This window comes from Ovis aries, chromosome 2 (assembly GCF_016772045.2).
Source record: "Ovis aries strain OAR_USU_Benz2616 breed Rambouillet chromosome 2, ARS-UI_Ramb_v3.0, whole genome shotgun sequence".
Lineage (NCBI taxonomy): Eukaryota > Metazoa > Chordata > Mammalia > Artiodactyla > Bovidae > Ovis > Ovis aries.
In genome coordinates, this window is record NC_056055.1 from 30,306,247 (window position 1) to 30,328,785 (window position 22,539).

Here is a 22,539-nt window from a genome sequence, read left to right on the forward strand (position 1 = left end):
GCAATTTTGACTTCAATTTGGGTTATCGTTGTATCTGCTACTATGGTTAAGAATCCCTTAGAGGAAATGGAGAAACCCTCATAGTCAACAAAAGTCTGAAATGCAGTACTTGGGTGCAATCACAAAAACAACAGATCTTGGCTGTTTCTAAAGCAAACCATTTCAACATCATAGTAATCCAAGTCTATGCCCTAACCACTAATGCCAAATGGTTCTGTGAAGACCTAAAAGACCTTCTAGAACTAATATCAAAAAATGATGTCTTTTTCATTTTAGGGGATTGGAATGCAAAAGCAGGAAGTAAAGAGATACCTGGAGTGAAAGGCAAGTTTGGCCTTGGAGTACAAAATGAAGCAGGACAAAGATTAATAGAGTTTTGTCAAAACAACACGCTGGTCATAGCAAACACCCTCTTCTAACAACACAAGAGAAACTCTATACATGGACATCACCAGATGGTCAATACTGAAATCAGATTGATTATAGTCTTTGCAGCCAAAGATGAACAAACTCTATACAGTCAGCAAAAACAAGACCGGGAACTGACTATGGCTCAGATCATCAGCTCCATATTGCAAAATTCAGGCTTAAATTGAAGAAAGTAGGGAAAACCACTAGGCATTCAGGTATGACCTAAATCAAAACCTTATGATTATATAGTAGAGGTGATGAAAACATTCAAGGGATTAGATCTGATAGAGTACCTGAAGAACTATGGACAGAGGTTCGTAACATTGTACAGGAGGCAGTGACTAAAATCACAAGAAGAAATAAAAAGAATGAAAAAAGGCAAAGTGGTTGTCTGAGCAAGCTTTACAAATAGCTGAAAAAAGAAGGGAAGGCAAGGGAGAAAGGGAAAGATATACCCAACTTAATGCAGAGTTTCAGAGAACAGCAAAGAGAGATAAGAAAGCCTTCTTAAGTGAACAACGCAGAGAAAGAGAGGAAAAGAACAGAATGTGAAAGACTGGACATCTTGCCAAGTAAATGACATACTAAGGGAACACTTCATGCAAGGATGAGCAAGATAAAGGAAAGAAACGGTAAGGAACTAACAAAAGTAAAAGAGATTAAGCAGAGGTGGCAAGAAGAACTATACAATAAAGGTCTTAAAGATTGGGATAACCACAATGGTGTGTTCACTCACTTAGAGCCAGACATCCTAGAGTGTGAAGTCAACTAGGCCTTAGGACACTTACTACAAACAAAGCTAGAGGAAGTGATAGAATTCCAGCTGAAGTATTTCAAATCCTAAAAGATGATGCTGCACTCGATATGCCAGCAAATTTAGAAAACTCAGCAATGGCTACCAGACTGGAAAAGGTCAGTTTTCATTTCAATCCCAAAGAAGGGCAATGCCAAAGAATGTTCAAACTATTATATAATTGCACTCACTTCACATGCTATCAAGGTAATGCTCAAAATCCTTCAGGTGAGGTGTGAGCAGTACATGAACCAAGAATTTTCAGATGAATAAGATGGGTTTAGAAAAGGCAGAGGAACCAGAGATCAAATTGCTAACATTTGTTGGATCATAGAGAAAGCAAGAGAATTCCAGAGAAACACCTACTTCTGCTTCATTGACTATGCTAAAGACCTTGACTGTGTGGATGTCAATAAATTGTGGAAAATTCTTAAAGAGATGGGAAAACCAGACCTTACTTGTGTCCTGAGAAACCTTTATGCAGGTCAGTAATCAATCATTAGAACTGGAGACGGAACAACAGAATGGCTCAAAATTGGGAAAAGAGTATGACAAGGCTGTATGGTGTCACTCTGCTCATTTAACTTCTATGCAGAGAACATCAAGCAAAATGCTGGGCTGGATAAATCACAAGATGGAATCAAGATTGCCAGGAGAAATATTAATAACCTTAGATATGCAGATGAAACCATTCTAATGGCAGAAAGTGATGAGGAAGCAAAAAGCCTTTTGATGAGGGTGAAAGAGGAAAGTGAAAAAGCTGGCTTAAAACTAAACATTCAATAAACTAAAATCATGGCTTCTGGCCCCATCAGTTCATGACAAACAGATAAGGAAAAGGTGACAGATTTAATTTTCTTGGGCTCCAAAATCACTATGGACAGTGAGTACAGCCATGAATTAAAAGACACCTGCTTCTTGGGAGGAAAGCTATGACAAATCTAGACAGTGTATTTACAACCAGAGATATCACTTTGCCAGCAAAGGTCCATATTCAAAGCTATGGTTTTCCATTAGTCATCCACCTATGTCAGAGCTGGATCATAAAGAAGGCTAAGCACTGAAGAACTGATGCTTTCGAACCGTGGTGCTGGAGAAAACTCTTGAGAGCCCCTTGGACAGCAAGGAAATCAAACCAGTTGATACTAAAGGAAATTAATCCTGAATATTCATTTGAAGGAATGATGCTGAAGCTCCAATATTTTGGCCACCTGATGGGAAGAGCTGACTCACTGGAAAAGACCCTGATGCTGGGAAAGACTGATGGCAAAAAGAAAGGGTCAGCAGAGGATGAGATGGTTAGATAGCATCACTGATTCCCAGGACTTGAATTTGAGCAAACTCTGGAAGACACTGAAGGATAGGGAAGCCTGGAACACTCTAGTCCACGGGGTTGCAAAGAGTAGGACATGACTTAGTGACTGAACAACCACAAAATGTTCAACAGTCTGTTTAAGAAGTTGTTGGATCTCCTATATACTATTCCCTATTACACAAACTATCCCAGCCAGGACACTGTGAAGCAAGCAACAGAAGTGCAAAATACAACAAAATCATCATTTCTCATTATAGTAAATCAACAAGTGATGCTGAAAACTGAAATAAGTTTAAGTTGCAGCATGAATGTGATCTTTGAGATATAAAAGTAAACACTAAAAAGGTAAGTAAAAGAAGGTGACTGTCTCTGAAGAAAAGGCAATGGTTGTGGCAGACAGGAATGAACTATGTTCATATTTGGCTCTTGAAATAATATGTGTATACAACTTTGATAAAAATAAAGTAAAACATTAACAGTAATAACAAAAAGAAATACAGCTCCACTCCTATAGTGTTCATCTACTCTGTATACTGTCTATGATAAATCCTGGTCTATCATTTAGAACAGTCTCACAAAAATTACTTAGTATTTACTCAGATTGAATATAAATTATTTTGAATATTTGTCAAATAAAACTATTCAAACAAAGGAAAGCTGAATACCACAAAAACTGAAACACTTTACATTTCTTATTTTACAGAGAAACTTGATTTATATTTACATAACTCGACTTTGGAATTCTTATTTAATATTTATAACAAACAGAAAATAACCATCTAATGCAATTATATGCCTGGAAGTGTAATAACCACTAAAACACAGAAATTATCCTGTATCGAAGACCTCACAGTTTAAAGGGGTAGACAGTCAAACAAAAATTAAAATATGACTGGTGCTAAGATAAATAAACTTATTACATTTATCTAAATGTAGAATATCTCTTACATACTGAATTCAAAGTCAAGGTTTAAACCTCTTGTTCACCCCAACTTACTTGTTGCAGGCTTGTACAAGTTACTTAACTTCATGCCTCAGATTGTTCCTATCTTCTGACAGCATATAGGGTATACTAACAGGCAAAGTTATGAGTTTGTAAATGGACTAAAATAAAATCCTAGAGCTTACAAAAATGGTAGCTCTAAATCCACCACATTAAGTATAAATGAACTAAACACTCCAAATAAAAAGGCAGAGATCATCCAAATGGATAAAAATGCAAGACCTGATAATATGCTAACCACAAGAGACTCACCTTAACGAACAGATAAAACTTAAAAGCTGGAAAATGATAAACATACAGTAAGGATAAGATTGTATTGTCTATATTAACATCAGAGAAAATTTCACGATTCTAGACATAAAAGGAGCATTTTTAATGATAAAAGGGTCAATTCATAAGGAAAAAATACTAATCATCGATATGTGTGTGCCTGCAGTGCAGGAGACCCGGGTTCGATCCCTGGGTTGGGAAGACCCCCTGGAGAAGGAAATGGCAACCCACTCCAGTACCCTTGCCTGGAAAATCTCATGGACAGAGGAACCTGGTGGATTGCAGTCCATAGGGTCGCAAAGAGTCGGGCACGACTGAGCGACTAACACAAACACACAATACCTAAGTACAGAGCTTCAAAATATATGAATTGAAAACTGACTGAAATGAAAGGAGAAATAAACAAATCTATAATTGTAATTGAAGATTTCAATATTCCTCTCCTAGAAACTGTAAACCAACTGGGGAGAAAATCAGAAAAGACAGAGAATGCTTGAACAACACCTAACCAAACTGACTTTACTGATATTTGAAAGTGAAAGTAAGTCACTCAGTCGTGTCCGACTCTTTGCGACCCATGGACTGTAGCCTACCAGGCTTCTCTGTCCATGGGATTCTCCAGGCAAGAATACTGGAGTGGGTTACCATTTCCTTCTCCAGGGGATCTTCCCGACCCAGGGATCGAACCCAGGTCTCCTGCATTGGAGGCAGACACTTTAACCTCTGAGCCCTACAGAACAGTATATCCAACAATTATAGAACAAACACTTTTTTCAAGTGTATATAGATCAGATAAAGGCAAATTATATTGTAATGGGATACCAGTATACACACTAAAAACAAAAAGATTATACCAAATATTGTTGAGTATATGAAGCAAATGAACTCTAATAGTTTGCTAGTTGGAGTAAAATGATACAATCACTCTGGAAAAATGGCTTCTCAGTTTCTTCAAATTTAAACTTATACTCACCATATAATCCAGAAATCCCACTCTCAGGAATTTATCCCAAGAGAAATTACAATGTATGTCAAAGAAGTCTTACACATAAATATTACTTAAATGTTTACTTTTAATAACCAAAACCAGAAAACCCAAATATCTATCCTCAAATGAATAGGTAACAAAGTGTGATATATTTATAAAATGCAATACAATTCAGCATTAAACAGAATGATCGTTGATACATTCAATAACACAGCAGATTCTCAAAAACATGATGATGAACAAAAGATTCCAGACACAACATTTCTGGGGGCTTGAATTCCAGAATCAAAGTGTTGGCAGGTTTGGTTTCCATTGAGGTCTCTCTCCTATGCTTGGGCTTCCCTGGTGGCTCAGCTGGTAAAGAATCTGCCTTCAATGCAGGAGACATGGATTCAATCCCTGGGTTGGGAAGATTACCTGCAAAAGGCAACAACTACCCACTCCAATATTCTAGCCTGGAGAATTCCATGGACTATATGGTCCATGGGGTCACAAAGAGGCTGACATGATCAAGCAACTTTCACTTTCTTTTCACGCCTATGCTTAGAGACTACAGCCCTCTTGCTACATACAGTTCCTGACATATCCTTCTCTTCCAACGATAATCAGTCAGACTGGCCTCAGTCCCCACCTTAATGTATCATTTTAACCTAATTACCTTTAGTTACATTCCAAGGTCCTTGGAGTTGGGACTGGAACAAGTCTCTTAATTGGAATTTCACCATTCAATTTGGCTCTATTCTGCACAAACAGCAACATGATGACTTGTAAAATGCAAATCTGATCATTTTTTATCATAATAGTAATCCCCTGAAAACACTTCAGGGAGACTCTTATTGTTCTAAGAATAAAGATCAAAATCCTCTAAAAAGCTTTAAATAGTCTTATGATCTGTTCCTTGCTTACCACACTGGTGTTGTCTCCTGGCCACTATCCTTTTATGTTCTAGGTATAGTCATTACATGCACAAAGCATCAGAACTGCTTTCATTTACTAAAAAGTGCTGTGACCTTTGTTGTCAGGAGGCCTCTGCAATGTTTGTTCCCTCCTGCTCGATTCTCCTTCTCGTACTCATCGTTCAGTCCTCAGTAAGCTCATAGATAATCTTCTGTGCGAAGCTCTCTGACTGCTCTCCTCACTCTGCAGCAGTCAGGCTCCTCACGTGCTCCCACAACATCCTCTATTCCACATCATAGCACACACATGACTTCATAATTGACTGTATCTAGATTTCCCGCTAAAATCTTAAAATGTAGTTCATTTCTTCTGGGTACCTATAGTACCCACTTGTTATAGTGGTTCTCAATATGTATATGTATTTTTTGCCACTCTACATTAACAACAGACTCCCTTAAGTAAAATCATTCATGAAACTCACTATTTTAGTCTAGAGGCATCAAATACACAAAACATTGTACATGAGATTTAGGACAAGTCTTATTCATTAATAGGCACTACTTGGAGAGGTAATAGAGGAAATAAAATAAGGAACTGTAGAAACCCTGACTCAGGTTTTCCTTCTTAGAAAATGAGTTAATTACTATAAACTGTCTATTTCAATAACTTTGAAATCAAATTAAATAATGCTAAAGAATATTTACAGCTTAAAAAAATTTACAATATAAAGTGTTCAGTTGCTCAGTCATGTCCAACTCTTTGTAGTCCACCAGGCTCCTCTGTCCTTGGGATTACCCTGGCAAGAATACTGGGTAGGTTGCCATTTCCTCCTCCAGGGTTTCTTCCCAACCCAAGGGTCAAACCTGTGTCTCAACTTTGCAGATTCTTTACCACTGAGCTGCCTGGAAAGCCCCACAATACAAAGGCATAAATACAGCTGATGTAAGCAGAATACTAATGCAATCACTCCCATTATTCTGATTACCTGTTAAGTTCGTCCAGACATAAGCGCAGTGTTTCGTAAGTTGTTAGAGCAATTTCACATTTCCTCTGTTTCACACGAATCAGTTCACTATCCTTTTTGTTACCATGTAAAATAGTGACTCTGAAATATCCCCAGGTGTCCAGCTCATCCTTCCAGTTGTAGAGGACAGAAAGAGGAGCAACTATTAAGAACATCTATAAAAGAAGAAGAAAAATCTATGCCATAATTTTTTTAATGACAAAGAACCCCAAAGTTAAAACAGAATATCAACTATCCTATTCTTTGTTTTTTAACACTGTAGTTAATAAGTATAAATACAATTGAGCAACTGAATATATCTAACTTAGAAGACCATCAAACATTACTTTATTGTTATTCTTAAGAAAAAAAAATAGATACCCAGCCCTGTCCAAAGTAACAGCTATTTTTTATTTTCCCCTCAAAAGGAGCTGAGGAATAAGGAAAAAGTAATTCTCTGAAACAGAGAAGAGTATACTCATGATCCCAATATTAACTTCAAGGGCCACACTGGTAATAGAAATATGCAAAGCAGGCCAGGTTGTTTTTCTTGAAATGTATGCTCTTCCAGAGCTCTCTTTCCGTTTCACTTTCCTAGTCCATTTCTTTCCCCCCTCTTTCAGATACTATCAGTTGATGACCTGGAAAATTAAAGCAATTAGAAGAAAACCTCCTCTTCTCTTACCACTAGATCAATAACCTACCTATATTTACTTCCATATATGCTGCCCTCCCATCTATTACCATGGGTGTACTGCCCATGTCCTTATTTAAAGACAAACTCTGAACTTACATAGTGGCTCCCATTACTTCCTGTCAACCTGAAGTCAATGCTGAAGAAACTGGCCCCAATCTTCCCAACATGATTAAATTTTGCTTTTTAACAGAACACATATAAACACAACATGTTCTAATATTTCTCAATAAATAAAACAAATCAAATTTACTGTTCTCAATAAAACAAAACAAATAAAAAAGACTTCTTCCTACATCTCTCTCAAGCTATTAAAACTTATATCTCTCTCAAACTATCACCCATTACTTTACTTTCTTTATAGCAATGATCCTCAGGAGTTATCAGTACTTACTGTCTCTACTTACTCTCTTCCTATTCTCTCTTAAAACTCATGTAAATCCTAACCCATTGAGATTAATAACATATATCTGTTTAGTCTTCAAATAAATGTTTTGGGGTTTCACTGACCTTTCCTATACCAATCCAAAATCCTGCTGGCATCAACCATTTTAATTTCTAATGTTTTTATCTCTTACTGTTACCACTGTTCCTGAACTATTATCTTTAATAGGGTTTAAGTAAGTTTCTTTCCTAAAGTTTTATACTTGGTCCTACTGATAAAGATGAACTAATTAAATATACTGAAAATTTTCAGTTTAACAAAAAATAATATAATATTACTCTAAATCCTACATTCTCTTCTGTGAAGCATTTCAGCTGGGCCATTTATCAGCTGTAAGATATCAAGTCTGTGACTTTCTTTCAGAAACAGAAAAAAGAAAAAGAACAGAAGATTAATTCTCAAATAGTTTTGTCTTCTACTTGGAATTCACTCTATGAATTCCATTTTTCTCCTTCAATAAAAAATGGGGGCTACAAGTAAAAAGCTTCTGTTCCTACCCTCTTTTCAATATTACACAATGAAAATGTTATCCAAACACCATCTGAGCACTTTGAGTAGTTTTCCACTTGAGAGGTCATTCACCAAAGGTGTCAATGAATGTAAAGATTTCTAGAACCAGCTTTAAGATTCCAATAGAAGTTTAAAAATTAAGACATTCCTTATGGACATTACTGATCTTCAAAACTATGAAAAGTAAATCAAATAAATCAATAACTAATTTTAATACTAAAAGAGGAAAGAGAACTGAGCTACACCATTTGCAAAGTCCTGAGAAAGTATAAAAGAAGAATAACTTGAAGTATTTACTACCATGTTGTGAAAAATTCTTAACTCAATAAGCCTTATTTAAGCAAAGAATGCCAAAACAATAAAATGGAAAGAACTGTCCAACTGCTAAGTCACTAATTACAAAGCAACTCCATTTTTTCTGAAGTCAATAAACAATTTTACAAAACTAGGTCTAAAATGTAATATAAATAAAATTTAAATTTGCCCACTCAAAGTTATTAAGAAGTCAACAGAGGCCACATTTAACAGTACAACTACAGAGTACTAAATTACTTTAATCTCTTTCAAAAAAATTAGTTCAATTATTAGGGTACATGCTTTTAAATTTTCATTCTTTGTATACTATTGCTTTAGAAAAATGATGTGTTATGTACTGTGACAAAATACCCAAAGATGTTTTCCATGTGTGATGATTTTTGTGGTAGGAGTACTTATAGTATTAACAATTACCAGAACCAATTCTGAGCACTTACTATGGGCTAAAGACAGTGCAAAGTAGTTGACAGACCTTACCTCAAGAATTTTACATAAAAGAGGCTATAAAGTAGAAATATTTTATATTTCCTTTTTAAAGATGATAAAACTAAGGCACAGAGCTGTTAAATAACATGCCCAATGCCACAATGTTATTAAGCAAGATGAACCCATGCCTGTATAATTCCAAAGCTCTTAACCGATAATAATATATCATGTTCACATCTTAAATCCACTGTAACTACAGTACTTTGTGCTGTGCTTAGAAAATAAAGGTGTTCAGTTGATAAATTAATGAATGAAGGCATGTGTCAATGGCAAGGTAGGAAGAGGACTGTATATTCAGAGGACAATGACCAAGCACGATAGCCAAAGTAAAAATTTCATACTGGAGGAAGTGATACATCAAACTGAAAAATAAAATGTACCTATATTGAGAGAATTTACAGATCATAAAATTGGAATTTTTACTACTTAACTCAAAGTTCTAAAGCATATAACCTAATTCTTTCAAAAATGTCAAATCTAATTAATTTACATGCTAACTATGCATAATCTTTCCCTTGGTATATTCTGGTGATTTAATATATGAAAATTTAAGTTAAGAATCTACTCTAGGAGCCTCTCCAAATCCTTTTTAGAAAAGCAGCATAATAGTAATACTAAAATTTGACAAATATTCTAACAAAGTGGCAAGTTACAGATGGATATCAGATCAATTTCATTCTGTGCAGATCAATGGTTAGCAAAACAATCACTATCACCTGTTTCATTAAATAGAATAATTAAAACATGAGAATGGAAATGACAAGTAAAATTACTTCCAATTAAACACAACAACAACAAACTGTGGAAAATTCTTAAAGAGACGGGAATATCAGACGACCTGACGTGCCTCTTGAGAAACCTGTATGCGGGTCAGGAAGCAATAGGTCGAACTAGACGTGGAACAACAGACTGGTTCCAAATAGGGAAAGGAGTATGTCAAGGCTGATATGCAGAGCACATCATGAGAAACAATGGACTGGATGAAGCACAGCCTGGAATCGAGATTGCTGGGAGAAATATCAATAACCTCAGATATACAGATGACACCACCCTTATGGCAGAAAGCAAAGAAAAACTAAAGAGCCTCTTGATGAAAGTGAAAGAGGAGAGTGAAAAAGTTCACTTAAAACTCAACTTTCAGAAAACTAAGATCATGGCATCTGATCTTAGTGATGCCATGGTCCCATCACTTCATGGCAAATATGAGGAAACAGTGGAAACAGTGGCTGACTTTATTTTTCTGGGCTCCAAAATCACTACAGATGGTGACTGCAGCCATGAAATTAAAAGATGCTTGCTCCTTGGAAGAAACGTTATGACCAACCTAGACAGCATATTAAAAAGCAGAGACATTACTTTGCCAACAATGGTCCATCCTGTCAAAGCTATGGTTTTTCCAGTGGTCATATATGGATGTGAGAGTTGGACTATAAAGAAAGCTGAGCGCCAAAGAACTGATGCTTTTGAACTGTGGTGCTGGAGAAGACTCTTGAGCGTCAGTTGGACTGCAAGGAGATACAACCAGTCAATCCTTAAGGAAATCACTCCTGAATATTCATCGGAAAGACTGATGCTGAAGCTGAAACTCCAGTACTTTGGCCAGCTGATATGAAGAACTGACTCATATGAAAGGACCCTGATGCTGGGAAAGACTGAAGGTGGGAGGAGAGGAAACAACAAGAGGATGAGATGGTTGGATGGCATCACCGACTCAATGGACATGAGCTGGAGTAAATTTCGGGAGCTGGTGATGAACAGGGAGGCCTGGTGTGCTGCAACCCATGGGGTCATAAAGAGTCAGAAACAACTGAGCGACTGAACTGACTGAAAACATAATAAAACACCAGAATGGAAACGACAAGTAAAATTATAACTATTTGAAGAAAATATAAATAAAGCAAATAAATGAATAGTAAATCAACTACCAAGAATATTCAAGAATGAAGCAAAGTCAAATCTATAAATACATGCAGCACCTTAAATGACTCAGACCAGACTGACCTAAAACTTACATACTGAACATTCCAAAAGCAGCATAATATATGCTTAAATTCACATGGGACATTCTCTAGAAAACATCATATGTTAAGCCACAAAAAAGTCCTAATTTATTTATGAAGGTTGAAGTCATGTCAAACACATTTCCTGACGACAATGGTATGAAACTAGACATCAATTCTACGAGGACTGCTCAATTCTATGAGCAACTCTATGAGGAAAGTTCAGTGATAAAGAACTACCTCAAGAATTAAGAAAATTTTCAAATATGCAACCAAACTCTACACCTTAGGGAACCAGAAAAAACACACATTACAAAATGAAGCCCAAAGTCAGTAAAACGAGGGAAATAATAAACATCAGAGAGGAAATAAATGAAATAGAGACTAGCAAGGCAACAGACAAGGTTAATAAAACCAAAAGCTGATTCTTTAGCAATACAAATAAAATTAGACAACCTTTAGTTAGATATAACAGAAAGAAAGAAGGCTCAAATAAATAAAATCAGAAATAAGAGAATTTAAAGCAGATCAGTTCAGTTCAGTCGCTCATTCATGTCCAACTCTTTGCGACCCCATGAACTGCAGCACGCCAGGCCTCCTTGTCCATCACCAGCTCCCGGAGTTCACCCAAACTCATGTCCACTGAGTCAGTGACATCATCCAACCATCTCATCCTCTGTTGTTCCCCTCTCCTCCCACCTTCAGTCTTTCCCAGCATCAGGGTCTTTTCAAATGAGTCAGCACTTCACGTCAGGTGACCAAAAATTGGACTTTCAGCTTCAACATCAGTCCTTCCAATTAACACCAAGGACTGATCTCCCTTAGGATGGACTGGTTGAATCACCTTGCAGTCTAAGAGACTCTCAAGAGTCTTCTCCAACACCACAGTTCAAAAGCATCAATTCTTCGGCACTCAGCTTACTTTATAGTCCAACTCTCACATCCATACATGTCCACTGGAAAAACCATAGCCTTTACTACATAGACCTTTGCTGACAAAGTAATTCCTCTGCTTTTTAATATGCTGTCTAGGTTAGTCATACCTTTTCTTCCAAAGAGTAAGTATCTTTTAATTTCATGGCTGAGGTCACCATTTGCAGTGGAGCCCCCAAAAATAAAGTCAGCCACTATTTCCACTGTTTCCCATTCTATTTGCCATGAAGCGATGGGACCAGATGCCATGATCTTCGTTTTCTGAATGTTGAGCTTTAAGACAACTTTTTCACTCTCCTCTTTCAATTTCATCAAGAGGCTTTTTAGTTCTTCTTTGCTTTCTGCCATAAGGGTGGTGTCATCTGCATATATGAGGTTATTGATATTTCTCCTGGAAATCTTGATTCCAGTTTGTGCTTCCTCCAGCCCAGCGTTTCTCATGATGTACTCTGCATAGAAGTTAAACAAGCAGGGTGACAATATATAGCCTTGACGTACTCCTTTTCCTATTTGGAACCAGTCTGTTGTTCCATGTCCAGTTCTAATTGTTGCTTCCTGACCTGCATACAGGTTTCTCTAGAGGCAGGTCAGGTGGTCTGGTATTCCCATCTCTTGAAGAATTGCCCACAGTTTATTGTGATCCACACGATCAAAGGCTTTGGCATAGTCAATAAAGCAGAAATAGATGTTTTCTGGAACTCTCTTGCTTTTTCCATGATCCAGTGGATATTGGCAATTTGATCTCTGGTTCCTCTGCCTTTTCTAAAACCAGCTTGAACATCTGGAACTTCACAGTTAACATATTGCTGAAGCCTGGCTTGGGAGAATTTTGAGCATTATTTTACTAGCATGTGAGATGAGTGCAATTGTGCGATACTTTGAGCCTTCTTTGGCATTGCCTTTCTTTGGGATTGGAATGAAAACTGACCTTTTCCAGTCCTGTGGCCACTGCTGAGTTTTCCAAATTTTCTGACATATTGAATGCAGCACTTTCACAGTATCATCTTTCAGGATTTGAAATAGGTCTACCATAATTCCATCACCTCCACTAGCTTTGTTCATAGTGATGTTTTCTAAGGCCCACTTGACTTCACATTCCAGGATGTCTGGCTCTTAGGTGAGTGATCACACCACTGTGATTATCTTGGTCGTGAAGATCTTTTTTGTATAGTTCTTCTGTGTATTCTTGCCACCTCTTCTTAATAAAGCAGATACCACAGATATAAAAAGGATCATAAGAGACTACTATGAATCATTTTATACCGACAAACTGGACAACTAGATGAAATTTATCATGTATCCTTTTTAGAAACATACAACCTACTAAGGCTGAATCACAATCTTAGTGATTCAGTTTTCTATTTTTTTCTATTTCCAAGAAATAGAAAATGTGAACACAAACAGCTCCAAGTAAGGAAATTGAATCAATAGCCCAAAACTTCCAAATAAAAGTTCAGGAACAGACAGCTTCACTGGTAAAATCTACCAAACATTCAATGAAGAATTAACACCAATCCTTGTCAAACTCTTCAAAAAAAATGTAAGAGCAGGACATGCATTCAAACTTACTTTATGAGGTCTGATAGCAAGATCAGATCAGGATACAACAAGAAAGGAAAATTATAGGGTAGATCCCTGATGAACATAAATACAAAAATTCTCAGTGAAATATTACCAAACTGAATCCAACAGTACATCAAAATGACCTTACACTTTGGAAAAGTGAGATTTATTCCATGGATGCAAGGATGATTCAACATATGCAAATCAATCACATCATACACCACAGTGACAAAATGAAGAATAAAAATCCTACAGTCATCTCAATGGAGCAGAAAAAGCATTTGAGGAAATTCAACATCCATTTATGATAAAAACTCAACAAATTTGGTATAGAGGGAACATGCATCAATATAATAAAGGCTATACATAACCAGCAGACAGGTAAGATTATACTCATTGGTGAGAATTAAAAACTTTGCGTGTAAGACAAGGAAAAGAACAGAGATGCCCACTTCTACAGCTTTTATTCCCATTGTACTGAAAGTCCTAGCAAGAGGGAAGAAAAAATCCAAACTAGGAAGGAAGTAAATTGTCGCTATTTCCCAATGACATAGAAATACATAGAAAACCCTAAACACTCCACCAGAAAACTGAAAAAACTGATAGAAAAACTGAGCAAAGTTACAGGATATTCAATTCCATACAAAAATCTGTTTTATTTTTATATACTAACAAGAAACTATTAGAAAGAGAAACTAAGCAAACAATCCCATTTATAATTGTATCAAAAAGAATAAAACAACTAGGAATACATTTAAACAAAGAAATAAAAGACTTCTACACTGAAAACTATGAGATATTGATTAAAAATTTTTAATGTCATAAATAAGTGGAAAGAAAATCCATGCTCATGGACGAATAAATATTGTTAAGAAATCAATAAATGGTGCTAAAAAAACTGGATACCACATGCAAAAGAATGAAACTGGGCTACTATCTTATACCACACACAAAACTGAACTCAAAATGGATTAAAGATTCAAAACTAAGACCTGAAACCAAAGAACTTCTGAGGAAAACATAGGCTGTAAGCTCTTTCACATCTTGACAATAATTTTTTTTAATTAACACCAAAACCAAAAACAAAAAAGCAGGACCACATCAAACTAAAAAGCTTCTGCCCAGCAAAGGAAATCAACAAAATGAAAATGAAACCTACTGAATGGAAGAAAATATTTGCAGATCATGTATACAACAAGGGGTTAATATCCAAAGTATATGAAGACTGCAACAGCAGAAAATCAAACAAGCGGCATCATTTGCAAGACAATAAACTAAAGAAATAGTGTATAGTAAGTAAAACACTGGAAAAATTTTTTGTCTAATCATCAATGAAGTTGCAGCTGATTCTGGTATTATGATTGCTAGAAAAATCATCATTCTCTGCCTTAATCTGATTATGAATTTTATACAGAATGACTAAAGGTTTACCACACAAGATTATAATATTTTTAAAGTTTTGCCAAACAAGATAGTAGTATTTGATTCATCTTCGTAAAGACTGAATTTCAATCTTAACAGCCTAAATCTAAATAATCATTCCAAGCATTAGTATCTGATGCAAAGTTTGTATCTTTTCCTCTAGGGATTTATTCTTGGCACAAAACCTCTATTTCACACATTCTTAGATGATTTATTCACCCCTGAAAATGTTAAAAAAATATATAAGATGTATCATGTAACACACATACATAACTCAAACTCATCACTCCTTAACTGATAGCATTTAAATTCATTAAAAGGATATTTTTTAAGTGGTTCTAACATTAATTTTTCAGGATTCCACTGCAATTTTGGCATGAGCATAATAAATACAGCTATTTCATAGACTATGTTTTAAAAATGCACGAAGTTTTAAATCACTCAAAACAAATTTATCTTTCATAAATTTCATCACAAAAAATTGTAATTTTTGTTCACATAGGCTTCTGAGGGATATTGTAGGATATCACTGGTAATCTCATCAAAACCTTCTTTATAGAATTCCAGTTCTAATTACCAACTAAATTCATTTATTGATGCCATTAAAACAAAAGAATGTAAAAATATATATCTAATAGTGGTAAAATGCTTAGAAGGGCACTACCAAATACCCTTCATAACATTTTTGAAGACATATTTGAGGACCTGAGGAATTCATCTTTTACCTATGTAAGAAAAAACTCCTCCCTACCCCCCAAAAAACCCCACAAAGTGAATTTTCCTAGAAGAAACCTAAATACAACAACAACCAACAAGATAAAACAATAATATAAGCTCAACAAAGAACAGGCAGTTGGAAGGACTGGGTCATGGAAAGTAATGGCATGTTAAATGTAAATAGATTAAATCATCCAACTAAAAGACAGTGCAGTCGATTAGATTTAAAAAAAAAAGGGCCCAAATATATACTACCTACAAGAGATTCACTTCAGCTTTAAAAACACATGTAGACTGCAGATGAGTGAATGGAAAATGATATTCCATGCAAATGGAAACCAAAAAACAGCAAGCATAGCTCTTTTATGTCATACAAAATGGGCTTTAACCCAAGCACTGTAAGAAGAGTGCTTGAATTGACAAAGAGTCAATTTAAGAGGATGTAATAACTATATTTATATACTTAATATCAGAATATCTAAATATAGAAAGCAAATTATTAACAGACCTGAAGAGAAAAAAAGTCAGCAATAAGAGACTTCAACACTTCACCTTCAGCTATGGGGATCACTCAGAGAGGAAATCAGTAAAGAAACACTGACACATACAAGATGCATCTAACAATACCAGAATACATATTCTCAAGCACATATGGAACATTCTCCAGGGTAGACAAAATGTTAAAACACAAGACAAATCTTAATAAACTTAAGAGGACTAAAATCATATCAACCATCTTATCTGACCTCAATGGTATAAAAACAATCAAAGGGGAAAACTAAAATATTCACAAATAAGTGGAGATTAAATAAAATACTCCTCAACAACCAGTGGGTTGAAGAAGAAATAAAAAATGAATTTAGAAAGACCTAAGACAAATGAACACTGAAATAGAACATACCAAAACGTATGGGACACAGCCAAAGGAGTTATGAGAGGAAGTATACAGTGATAAGCGCCTACATTAAAAAAAAAAAGATATCATATAAACAACTAAAATTTACACTTCAAGAATTTATAAAAAGAACAAATCAAGCTCAAAGTTAGTAAAGGGGAAGAAATAACAAAAAATCAGAAAGTATAAATGAAATAGAGAGTAGACAATAGAAAAGATGAATAGAAAAACTAAAGGCTGTTTTTTTTAAGACACACAAAACTGATACCTTTACCTAGACTAAGAAAAAGAGAGAAGAGTCAAATAAATATAATTAGAATGAAGGATACATTACAAATAATAACCCAGAAATAGAAAGAATAATAAAAATTACTGTACATAATTATATACCAACAAATCAAATAAGCCAGAAGAAATGGTAGGTAGAAATAAATTCTTATAAACATACAAACTACCAAGACTGAATCATGAAGAAATAGAAAATCTGAACAGAAGAATTACTAGCATGAAGATTCAATCAGTAACCAATACCTCCAAACAAACAAAAATCTAGGACCAAACACCTTCACTGGTAAATTCTACCAAATAAAACCAGAAGAATTTGCAAATTCTTCCAACAACAAAAAGGAGACGATGCTTTCAAATTCATTCACAAAGCCAGCATTATCCTGATATCAAAACCAGATAAGGATACCACAAGAAAGGAAAACCGGCTAATATGTCCAATGAACATCCTCAATGAAATATTAGCAAGCTAAATTCAACAATACATTAAAAGGATCATATACCATCAAGTGAGATTTATTCCAGGGATATAAGGATGGTTCAACATACTCAAATCAATCTGAAAACAAAGTGAAAAACAGTACTTGAACTCTTGAAAACTTAAAACACAGTAAGAATTATAATGTTTCATTAGGGTCAAATTAAATTTGACACTAAGAATGTGTTTATGCTACTGAAAATAATAGGAAATTTAAAGTAACAATAATTATTACTAATAATACCTTAGGCCAATGTTTCTCAAAAGTTTACACTGAAATGCCCCGAATTATAGACAGGAGTAAACTTGACCTTCTCAGAAATTTTATGTATGAGAATTATATAAAAGATACAGTTTTAAAACTTGTAGAAAGTAGTTTATTACCATAATATGATAAGGATTTCATAAAGTCACTTCAACTTTATTTTTATCCAGTTTCCTGGATGCTGAGGACAAAAGTCAGACACATACCTCCGTGTCTGTGTGTGTGTGCGTGTGCGAGCACGCACGCTCGCAAACTCAGTTGTACAGTCATGTTCAACTCTTTGCGACTCTGTGGACTATAGCCCATTGAGCTCCTCTGTCCATAGAATTTTCCAGGCAAGAATACTGGAGCAGGTTGCCATTTCCTACTGCAGGGGATCTTCCTGACCCAAGGATTGAACCCACATCTCCCCCGTCTCCTGCATTGGCAGGTGGATTCTTTACCACTGAGCCACCCAGGAAGCTGCCCACATACCTACAATACACCTTTTTTTGTGGATTTCATTTTTTTAAAGAAATCTCTTATTTTTTTATAAGAATTATGTATAAGACATTCATAAATGTATGTTTACAAAAGAGAAAGCTTAAGAAGGGTTATGAATAGCATTAGCAGTCACATGGTCACAGAAGGGCAAGCCTAGATCTGAGCTTTTCTGACTCAAGCTTCAGTGGTCCTTGTTCAGGGAAGATTTGTTTCATATTTTCAGCAGGCGGCTATTTTGCTAAGCAACTTCATCAGGACATACCTTTGTAAGAAATATCTACAACTGTTTTTCATTCTCAAATAAATAAAAACCAATACAATGGACTTCAATTAACTTTACATACACATTCATGGAAATTTAACAAATTAATCAAATTAACTGAAAATCTTGACAAGAAAAAGATTCAAAGCCTCCCCAAAATTCAAACAAATTATATTTTACTATTTTCAGAGTAAATCAAATCTAATTTAAGGATGAAACTGGTACTCCTTCAGTAATTAGGTTTATAAAACAAACATTTAGTGTCTATAAATTCTTGTTTTAAATTTATACTATAATGCGTAATGTTTCAAAGTTTCCACACACCTTTGCAATACCAGCTTCGTGAAGTTTATATTTCTAGATATTGTACCTTTTTTGCTGTAGAAGGGGGATCCTTTTTCATATTTCTCAGTAAAAATTCTGGCATGTTATTTTCAATATCTTCACGAGTTCCCTTTTTACCCAAAACTGCAGCTAAAAATGAAATAACCTAGGGAGGAAAAAAATCCAACAGTTTTAATCACTGTGTATTGTGATGGACAAAATTTTACAACTCACATGAATAGCTACTCAATTAGTGAGAATATGAGTGTGTACAAACAGATTTGCTAGGAAGAAAAACAATATGAACCACTAGTATAGGTTTTCTTTATTTGCATTAATAAACAAATAATAATATAAAAGTTACTACTGAATACAGTAAAACGAAAATCCTCACATCGCCATCTCTCCCTTGATAATTTTTTAAATAGATATATTTTATTGAAGTATAGTTGACTTGCAATGTCGGGCACTCTACAAATTCTTTCTCAGTCTCATTAGCTGAGATATTATTTTCTTATGTATTTATATTCATAGAATCTATCTCTTCATTATTGGCTATTACAATAAACTATGTACATTCCTTTTTCCTTGTAGAAAATAAACTCCTTAAGGGAATAATATTTGGTTAATAAGTTTGTCTATTTTTCTGTATCCAATAAATATAGGTAACTCAAGGATGCATATTATAATATCTAAGGTAATCACTAGAGAAAAATACAACAGTGTGTAACTACTAATCTACTATGGGAAGAATAATAAAATAATATGAACAATTTATATGAAAAGAAGACAAAAATGAATAGATGACATGCAATAAATAAAAAGCATATAGTAAGTAAAACAGTAGGTTTAAATCTAAATATATTTAGATGGATATATGTATATGTATAATTGAACCACTTTTCTGTACACCTGAAACTAACACGTCGTAAATCAACTATACTCCAATATCAAATAAAAATTTTAAAATAAATAAATCTAAATATATTAGAAAGTGGAAGTAGACTAAATAGTTTAATTAAAAGACAAAAGATTTTCAGAAACATAAAACATGTGTGCTTTACACACAGAAAACCTAAGACATAGAGAAAATTCTAAGTGAAAAAATGAAAAAAGACAGACCATGCAAACAAAACCAAAGAAAGTTAATATAGTTATATTAATATCAGATAAGACTGAGGCAAAAAGCATTACTAAATTACAGAGGGACATGATATTGATAAAAATTATTTCATTTGCAAGTTATAAGAGGTGTAAATTATTAAAGAAAAAAATCTACTGAAACAAAATAAGTAGACAAATTCATAAGCACAGTGGTGTATTTTGAAATAACTTAATAAGAGAAAATAATCAGTAAAGATATAGACTGTATTAGTAAAATGATAAACAAACTTGACCTAATATACATCTGACAGACGATGGTAAACTACAACCAAACGTACTTTATTCTTAAAGTACACATAAAATATTTACCAAAATTGACATAGAAAGTCATAGAACAAATCTTAATCCATCCAATAGACAAGAATCATACAGAATATGTTTTTTGGTCACAGCATAAGAAATTAAAAAATATAAACAGAAAATCCCCAAATATTTGGAAAGTAGGGAATGTATTTTAAACTAGAATTCACAACGGAGATTATAAAATATTTAAGATGAATAACTGTGTAATAATCACATATTCAGCTTATGAAATACACTTAAATCCATGCCTTATGGACTTAAATGCATATAGACACACATTAGGACATAAGAGGAGCTGTTAATAAAATACCTAACCATAGATCTGAAAAATTTATAAAAAAATTTAAGAAAAGTTAAATACACAAAAATAGAATTATAAAACATGAAAAAGCATAAAATAAAAAGGATTAACAAAGCCAAATGATCATACTATGAAAACATTTTTTAAAGTGATAACTCCCTAGAAAATTGATAAAAGGAAAAAGAGAAACTAAGAAAACAGGCAAACACACAAAAAAATATGTATAGTACACAATAAACAATGTTATGCTAATACCTGTGCAATTTTAGGTGAAATGGAAAACCAGAACTTAGCAACAATGAAACAAGAAACACATAGAAACAAGTTCTCTATACTCAACTAACCATTAAAGAAATCTAAATACATAATTACAAACCTTCCACAAAGAAAACTAAGGATCAAATAACCAGGGATAAAGTCTACCAATGCTTCAGAGAGATATAATGCCAATCTTAAACAAACTCATCCATATTTTAGAGAAAGGGAAAAATATTCTCAACTCATTTTTTGAGTACAACATAATCTTGATAAGAAATTCTAGCAAAAATACTGTTTCATAAATTTACAGGCCAATTTCTCACACTCACATAGGAGCAAAACTCTTAAATATTAGTAATGGAACACAGAAATGTAAAAAATAAGTATATACCAAAACCATCTTGGGTTGATTCTGAATATGTAATCCTGGTTTAACCTTCAAAATAGTATTAAGCAGTATCTTAGATATTACACTTAGCTTTCCTCTTAAGTCCATAAAATAAAAATAAATAAAAATAGGACAACTTATTTCATTACAAGATACTTACATTTTACATGAAGTGATACATTATTAGCTTTAAGCACATTATGAAACATCAGGACTGTATATCTTTATTACTAGCGCAAACATCAAAATATGATGCAAAGAAGTACAGTTAACAATCAATAGAAGAATTAAAATGGAATTTTTAAAAATACCCTGTCAACCCAAAATAAGGCAGGAAAGGAGAACAATTAAAAGAGAAAGCAGTCTGTTCAAACAGAAAACTAATAACAAAACAATATGCCAAATCGAAACATAACAGAAATTATACCAAATGTAAATGAACTAAACGGTCCAATTAAATATCAGAGATTGCCAGAATAGATAAAAGATTTATCTATGAGACATATTTTAAATATAAAGACACAGATAGCTTGAAATAAAGGTTTAGGAAAAGACAAGCCATTCAAATATTAAGCATAAGGATACTGAAGTAGTTATCAAAATATCAGATAAAGTATTCAAAAAGTATTACCAGAAACATAAAAACATTTAATAATGATAAGCAGGTCAGGAAGACAAAGTGATCATAAAGATTATGACCTAATAACAGAGCTTCAAAATACATAAAGACAAAATTGACAGAATTAAATGGGGAAAGAGACAAACCCACAATCACAGCAGGAGATTTTTAACTTCCCACCCTCACCCATTAGGTGGTAAAGAATCCATCTGCAATGCAGGAGCCACAGGAAACATGGATTCAGGTTTCATCCCTGGGCTGGGAAGATCTCCTGGAGGAGGGCATGGCAACCCACTCCAGTATTTTTGCCTGAATAATCCCATGGACAGAGGAGCCTGGCAGGCTATAGTACATAGATTCATGAAGAGTCAGATACAACTGAAATGACTGAGCATACATGCATTCACCTATTAATATTAAAAACATAGAAAATCTGAACATTATCACTTATCTTGATCTGCTAATTGGTATTTATATGCAATAGTACATCCAACTGCAGAAATGACTGCAAAATAATTCAGAAATCAATGAAGTACCAAACAACAGAGAAAATTAACAAAGTTAAAAGTTGACTCTTTGAAAAGGTCAACAAAATCAACATGCCTCAAGTTATGCTAAGTAAGAATAAAATAGAATATAAAAGGTCCACATTAAGATGCAGAGAGGTATCACTTACATCCCACAAATACTAAAAGAATAAAAAAGGAATATGGAGAAGTATTTTATGCCAATCAGTTTGATGACATAGA

General features: G+C 34.3%; 1 protein-coding gene across 10 annotated transcripts in view; it reads right to left on the minus strand.

Moving 5' to 3' along the window:
* The window catches only part of ERCC6L2 (ERCC excision repair 6 like 2), a 155,259-nt gene that overhangs the window by 118,003 nt on the left and 14,717 nt on the right, over positions 1 to 22,539 (minus strand). For 5 of the 10 annotated variants that reach the window (XM_060409070.1, XM_027964231.2, XM_042243046.1 and 2 more), the window contains exons 3-4: positions 18,804 to 18,923; positions 6,663 to 6,856 (exon numbers count right to left, since the gene is read on the minus strand). In XM_060409070.1, coding sequence (XP_060265053.1) covers positions 6,663 to 6,856; positions 18,804 to 18,923 — 314 coding nt within the window. Of the gene's footprint in view, positions 1 to 6,662; positions 6,857 to 12,991; positions 13,259 to 18,757; positions 18,924 to 22,539 lie in introns of those variants that run through there. The other 5 variants (XM_060409071.1, XM_060409069.1, XM_042243047.1 and 2 more) reach the window with 3 other exon arrangements.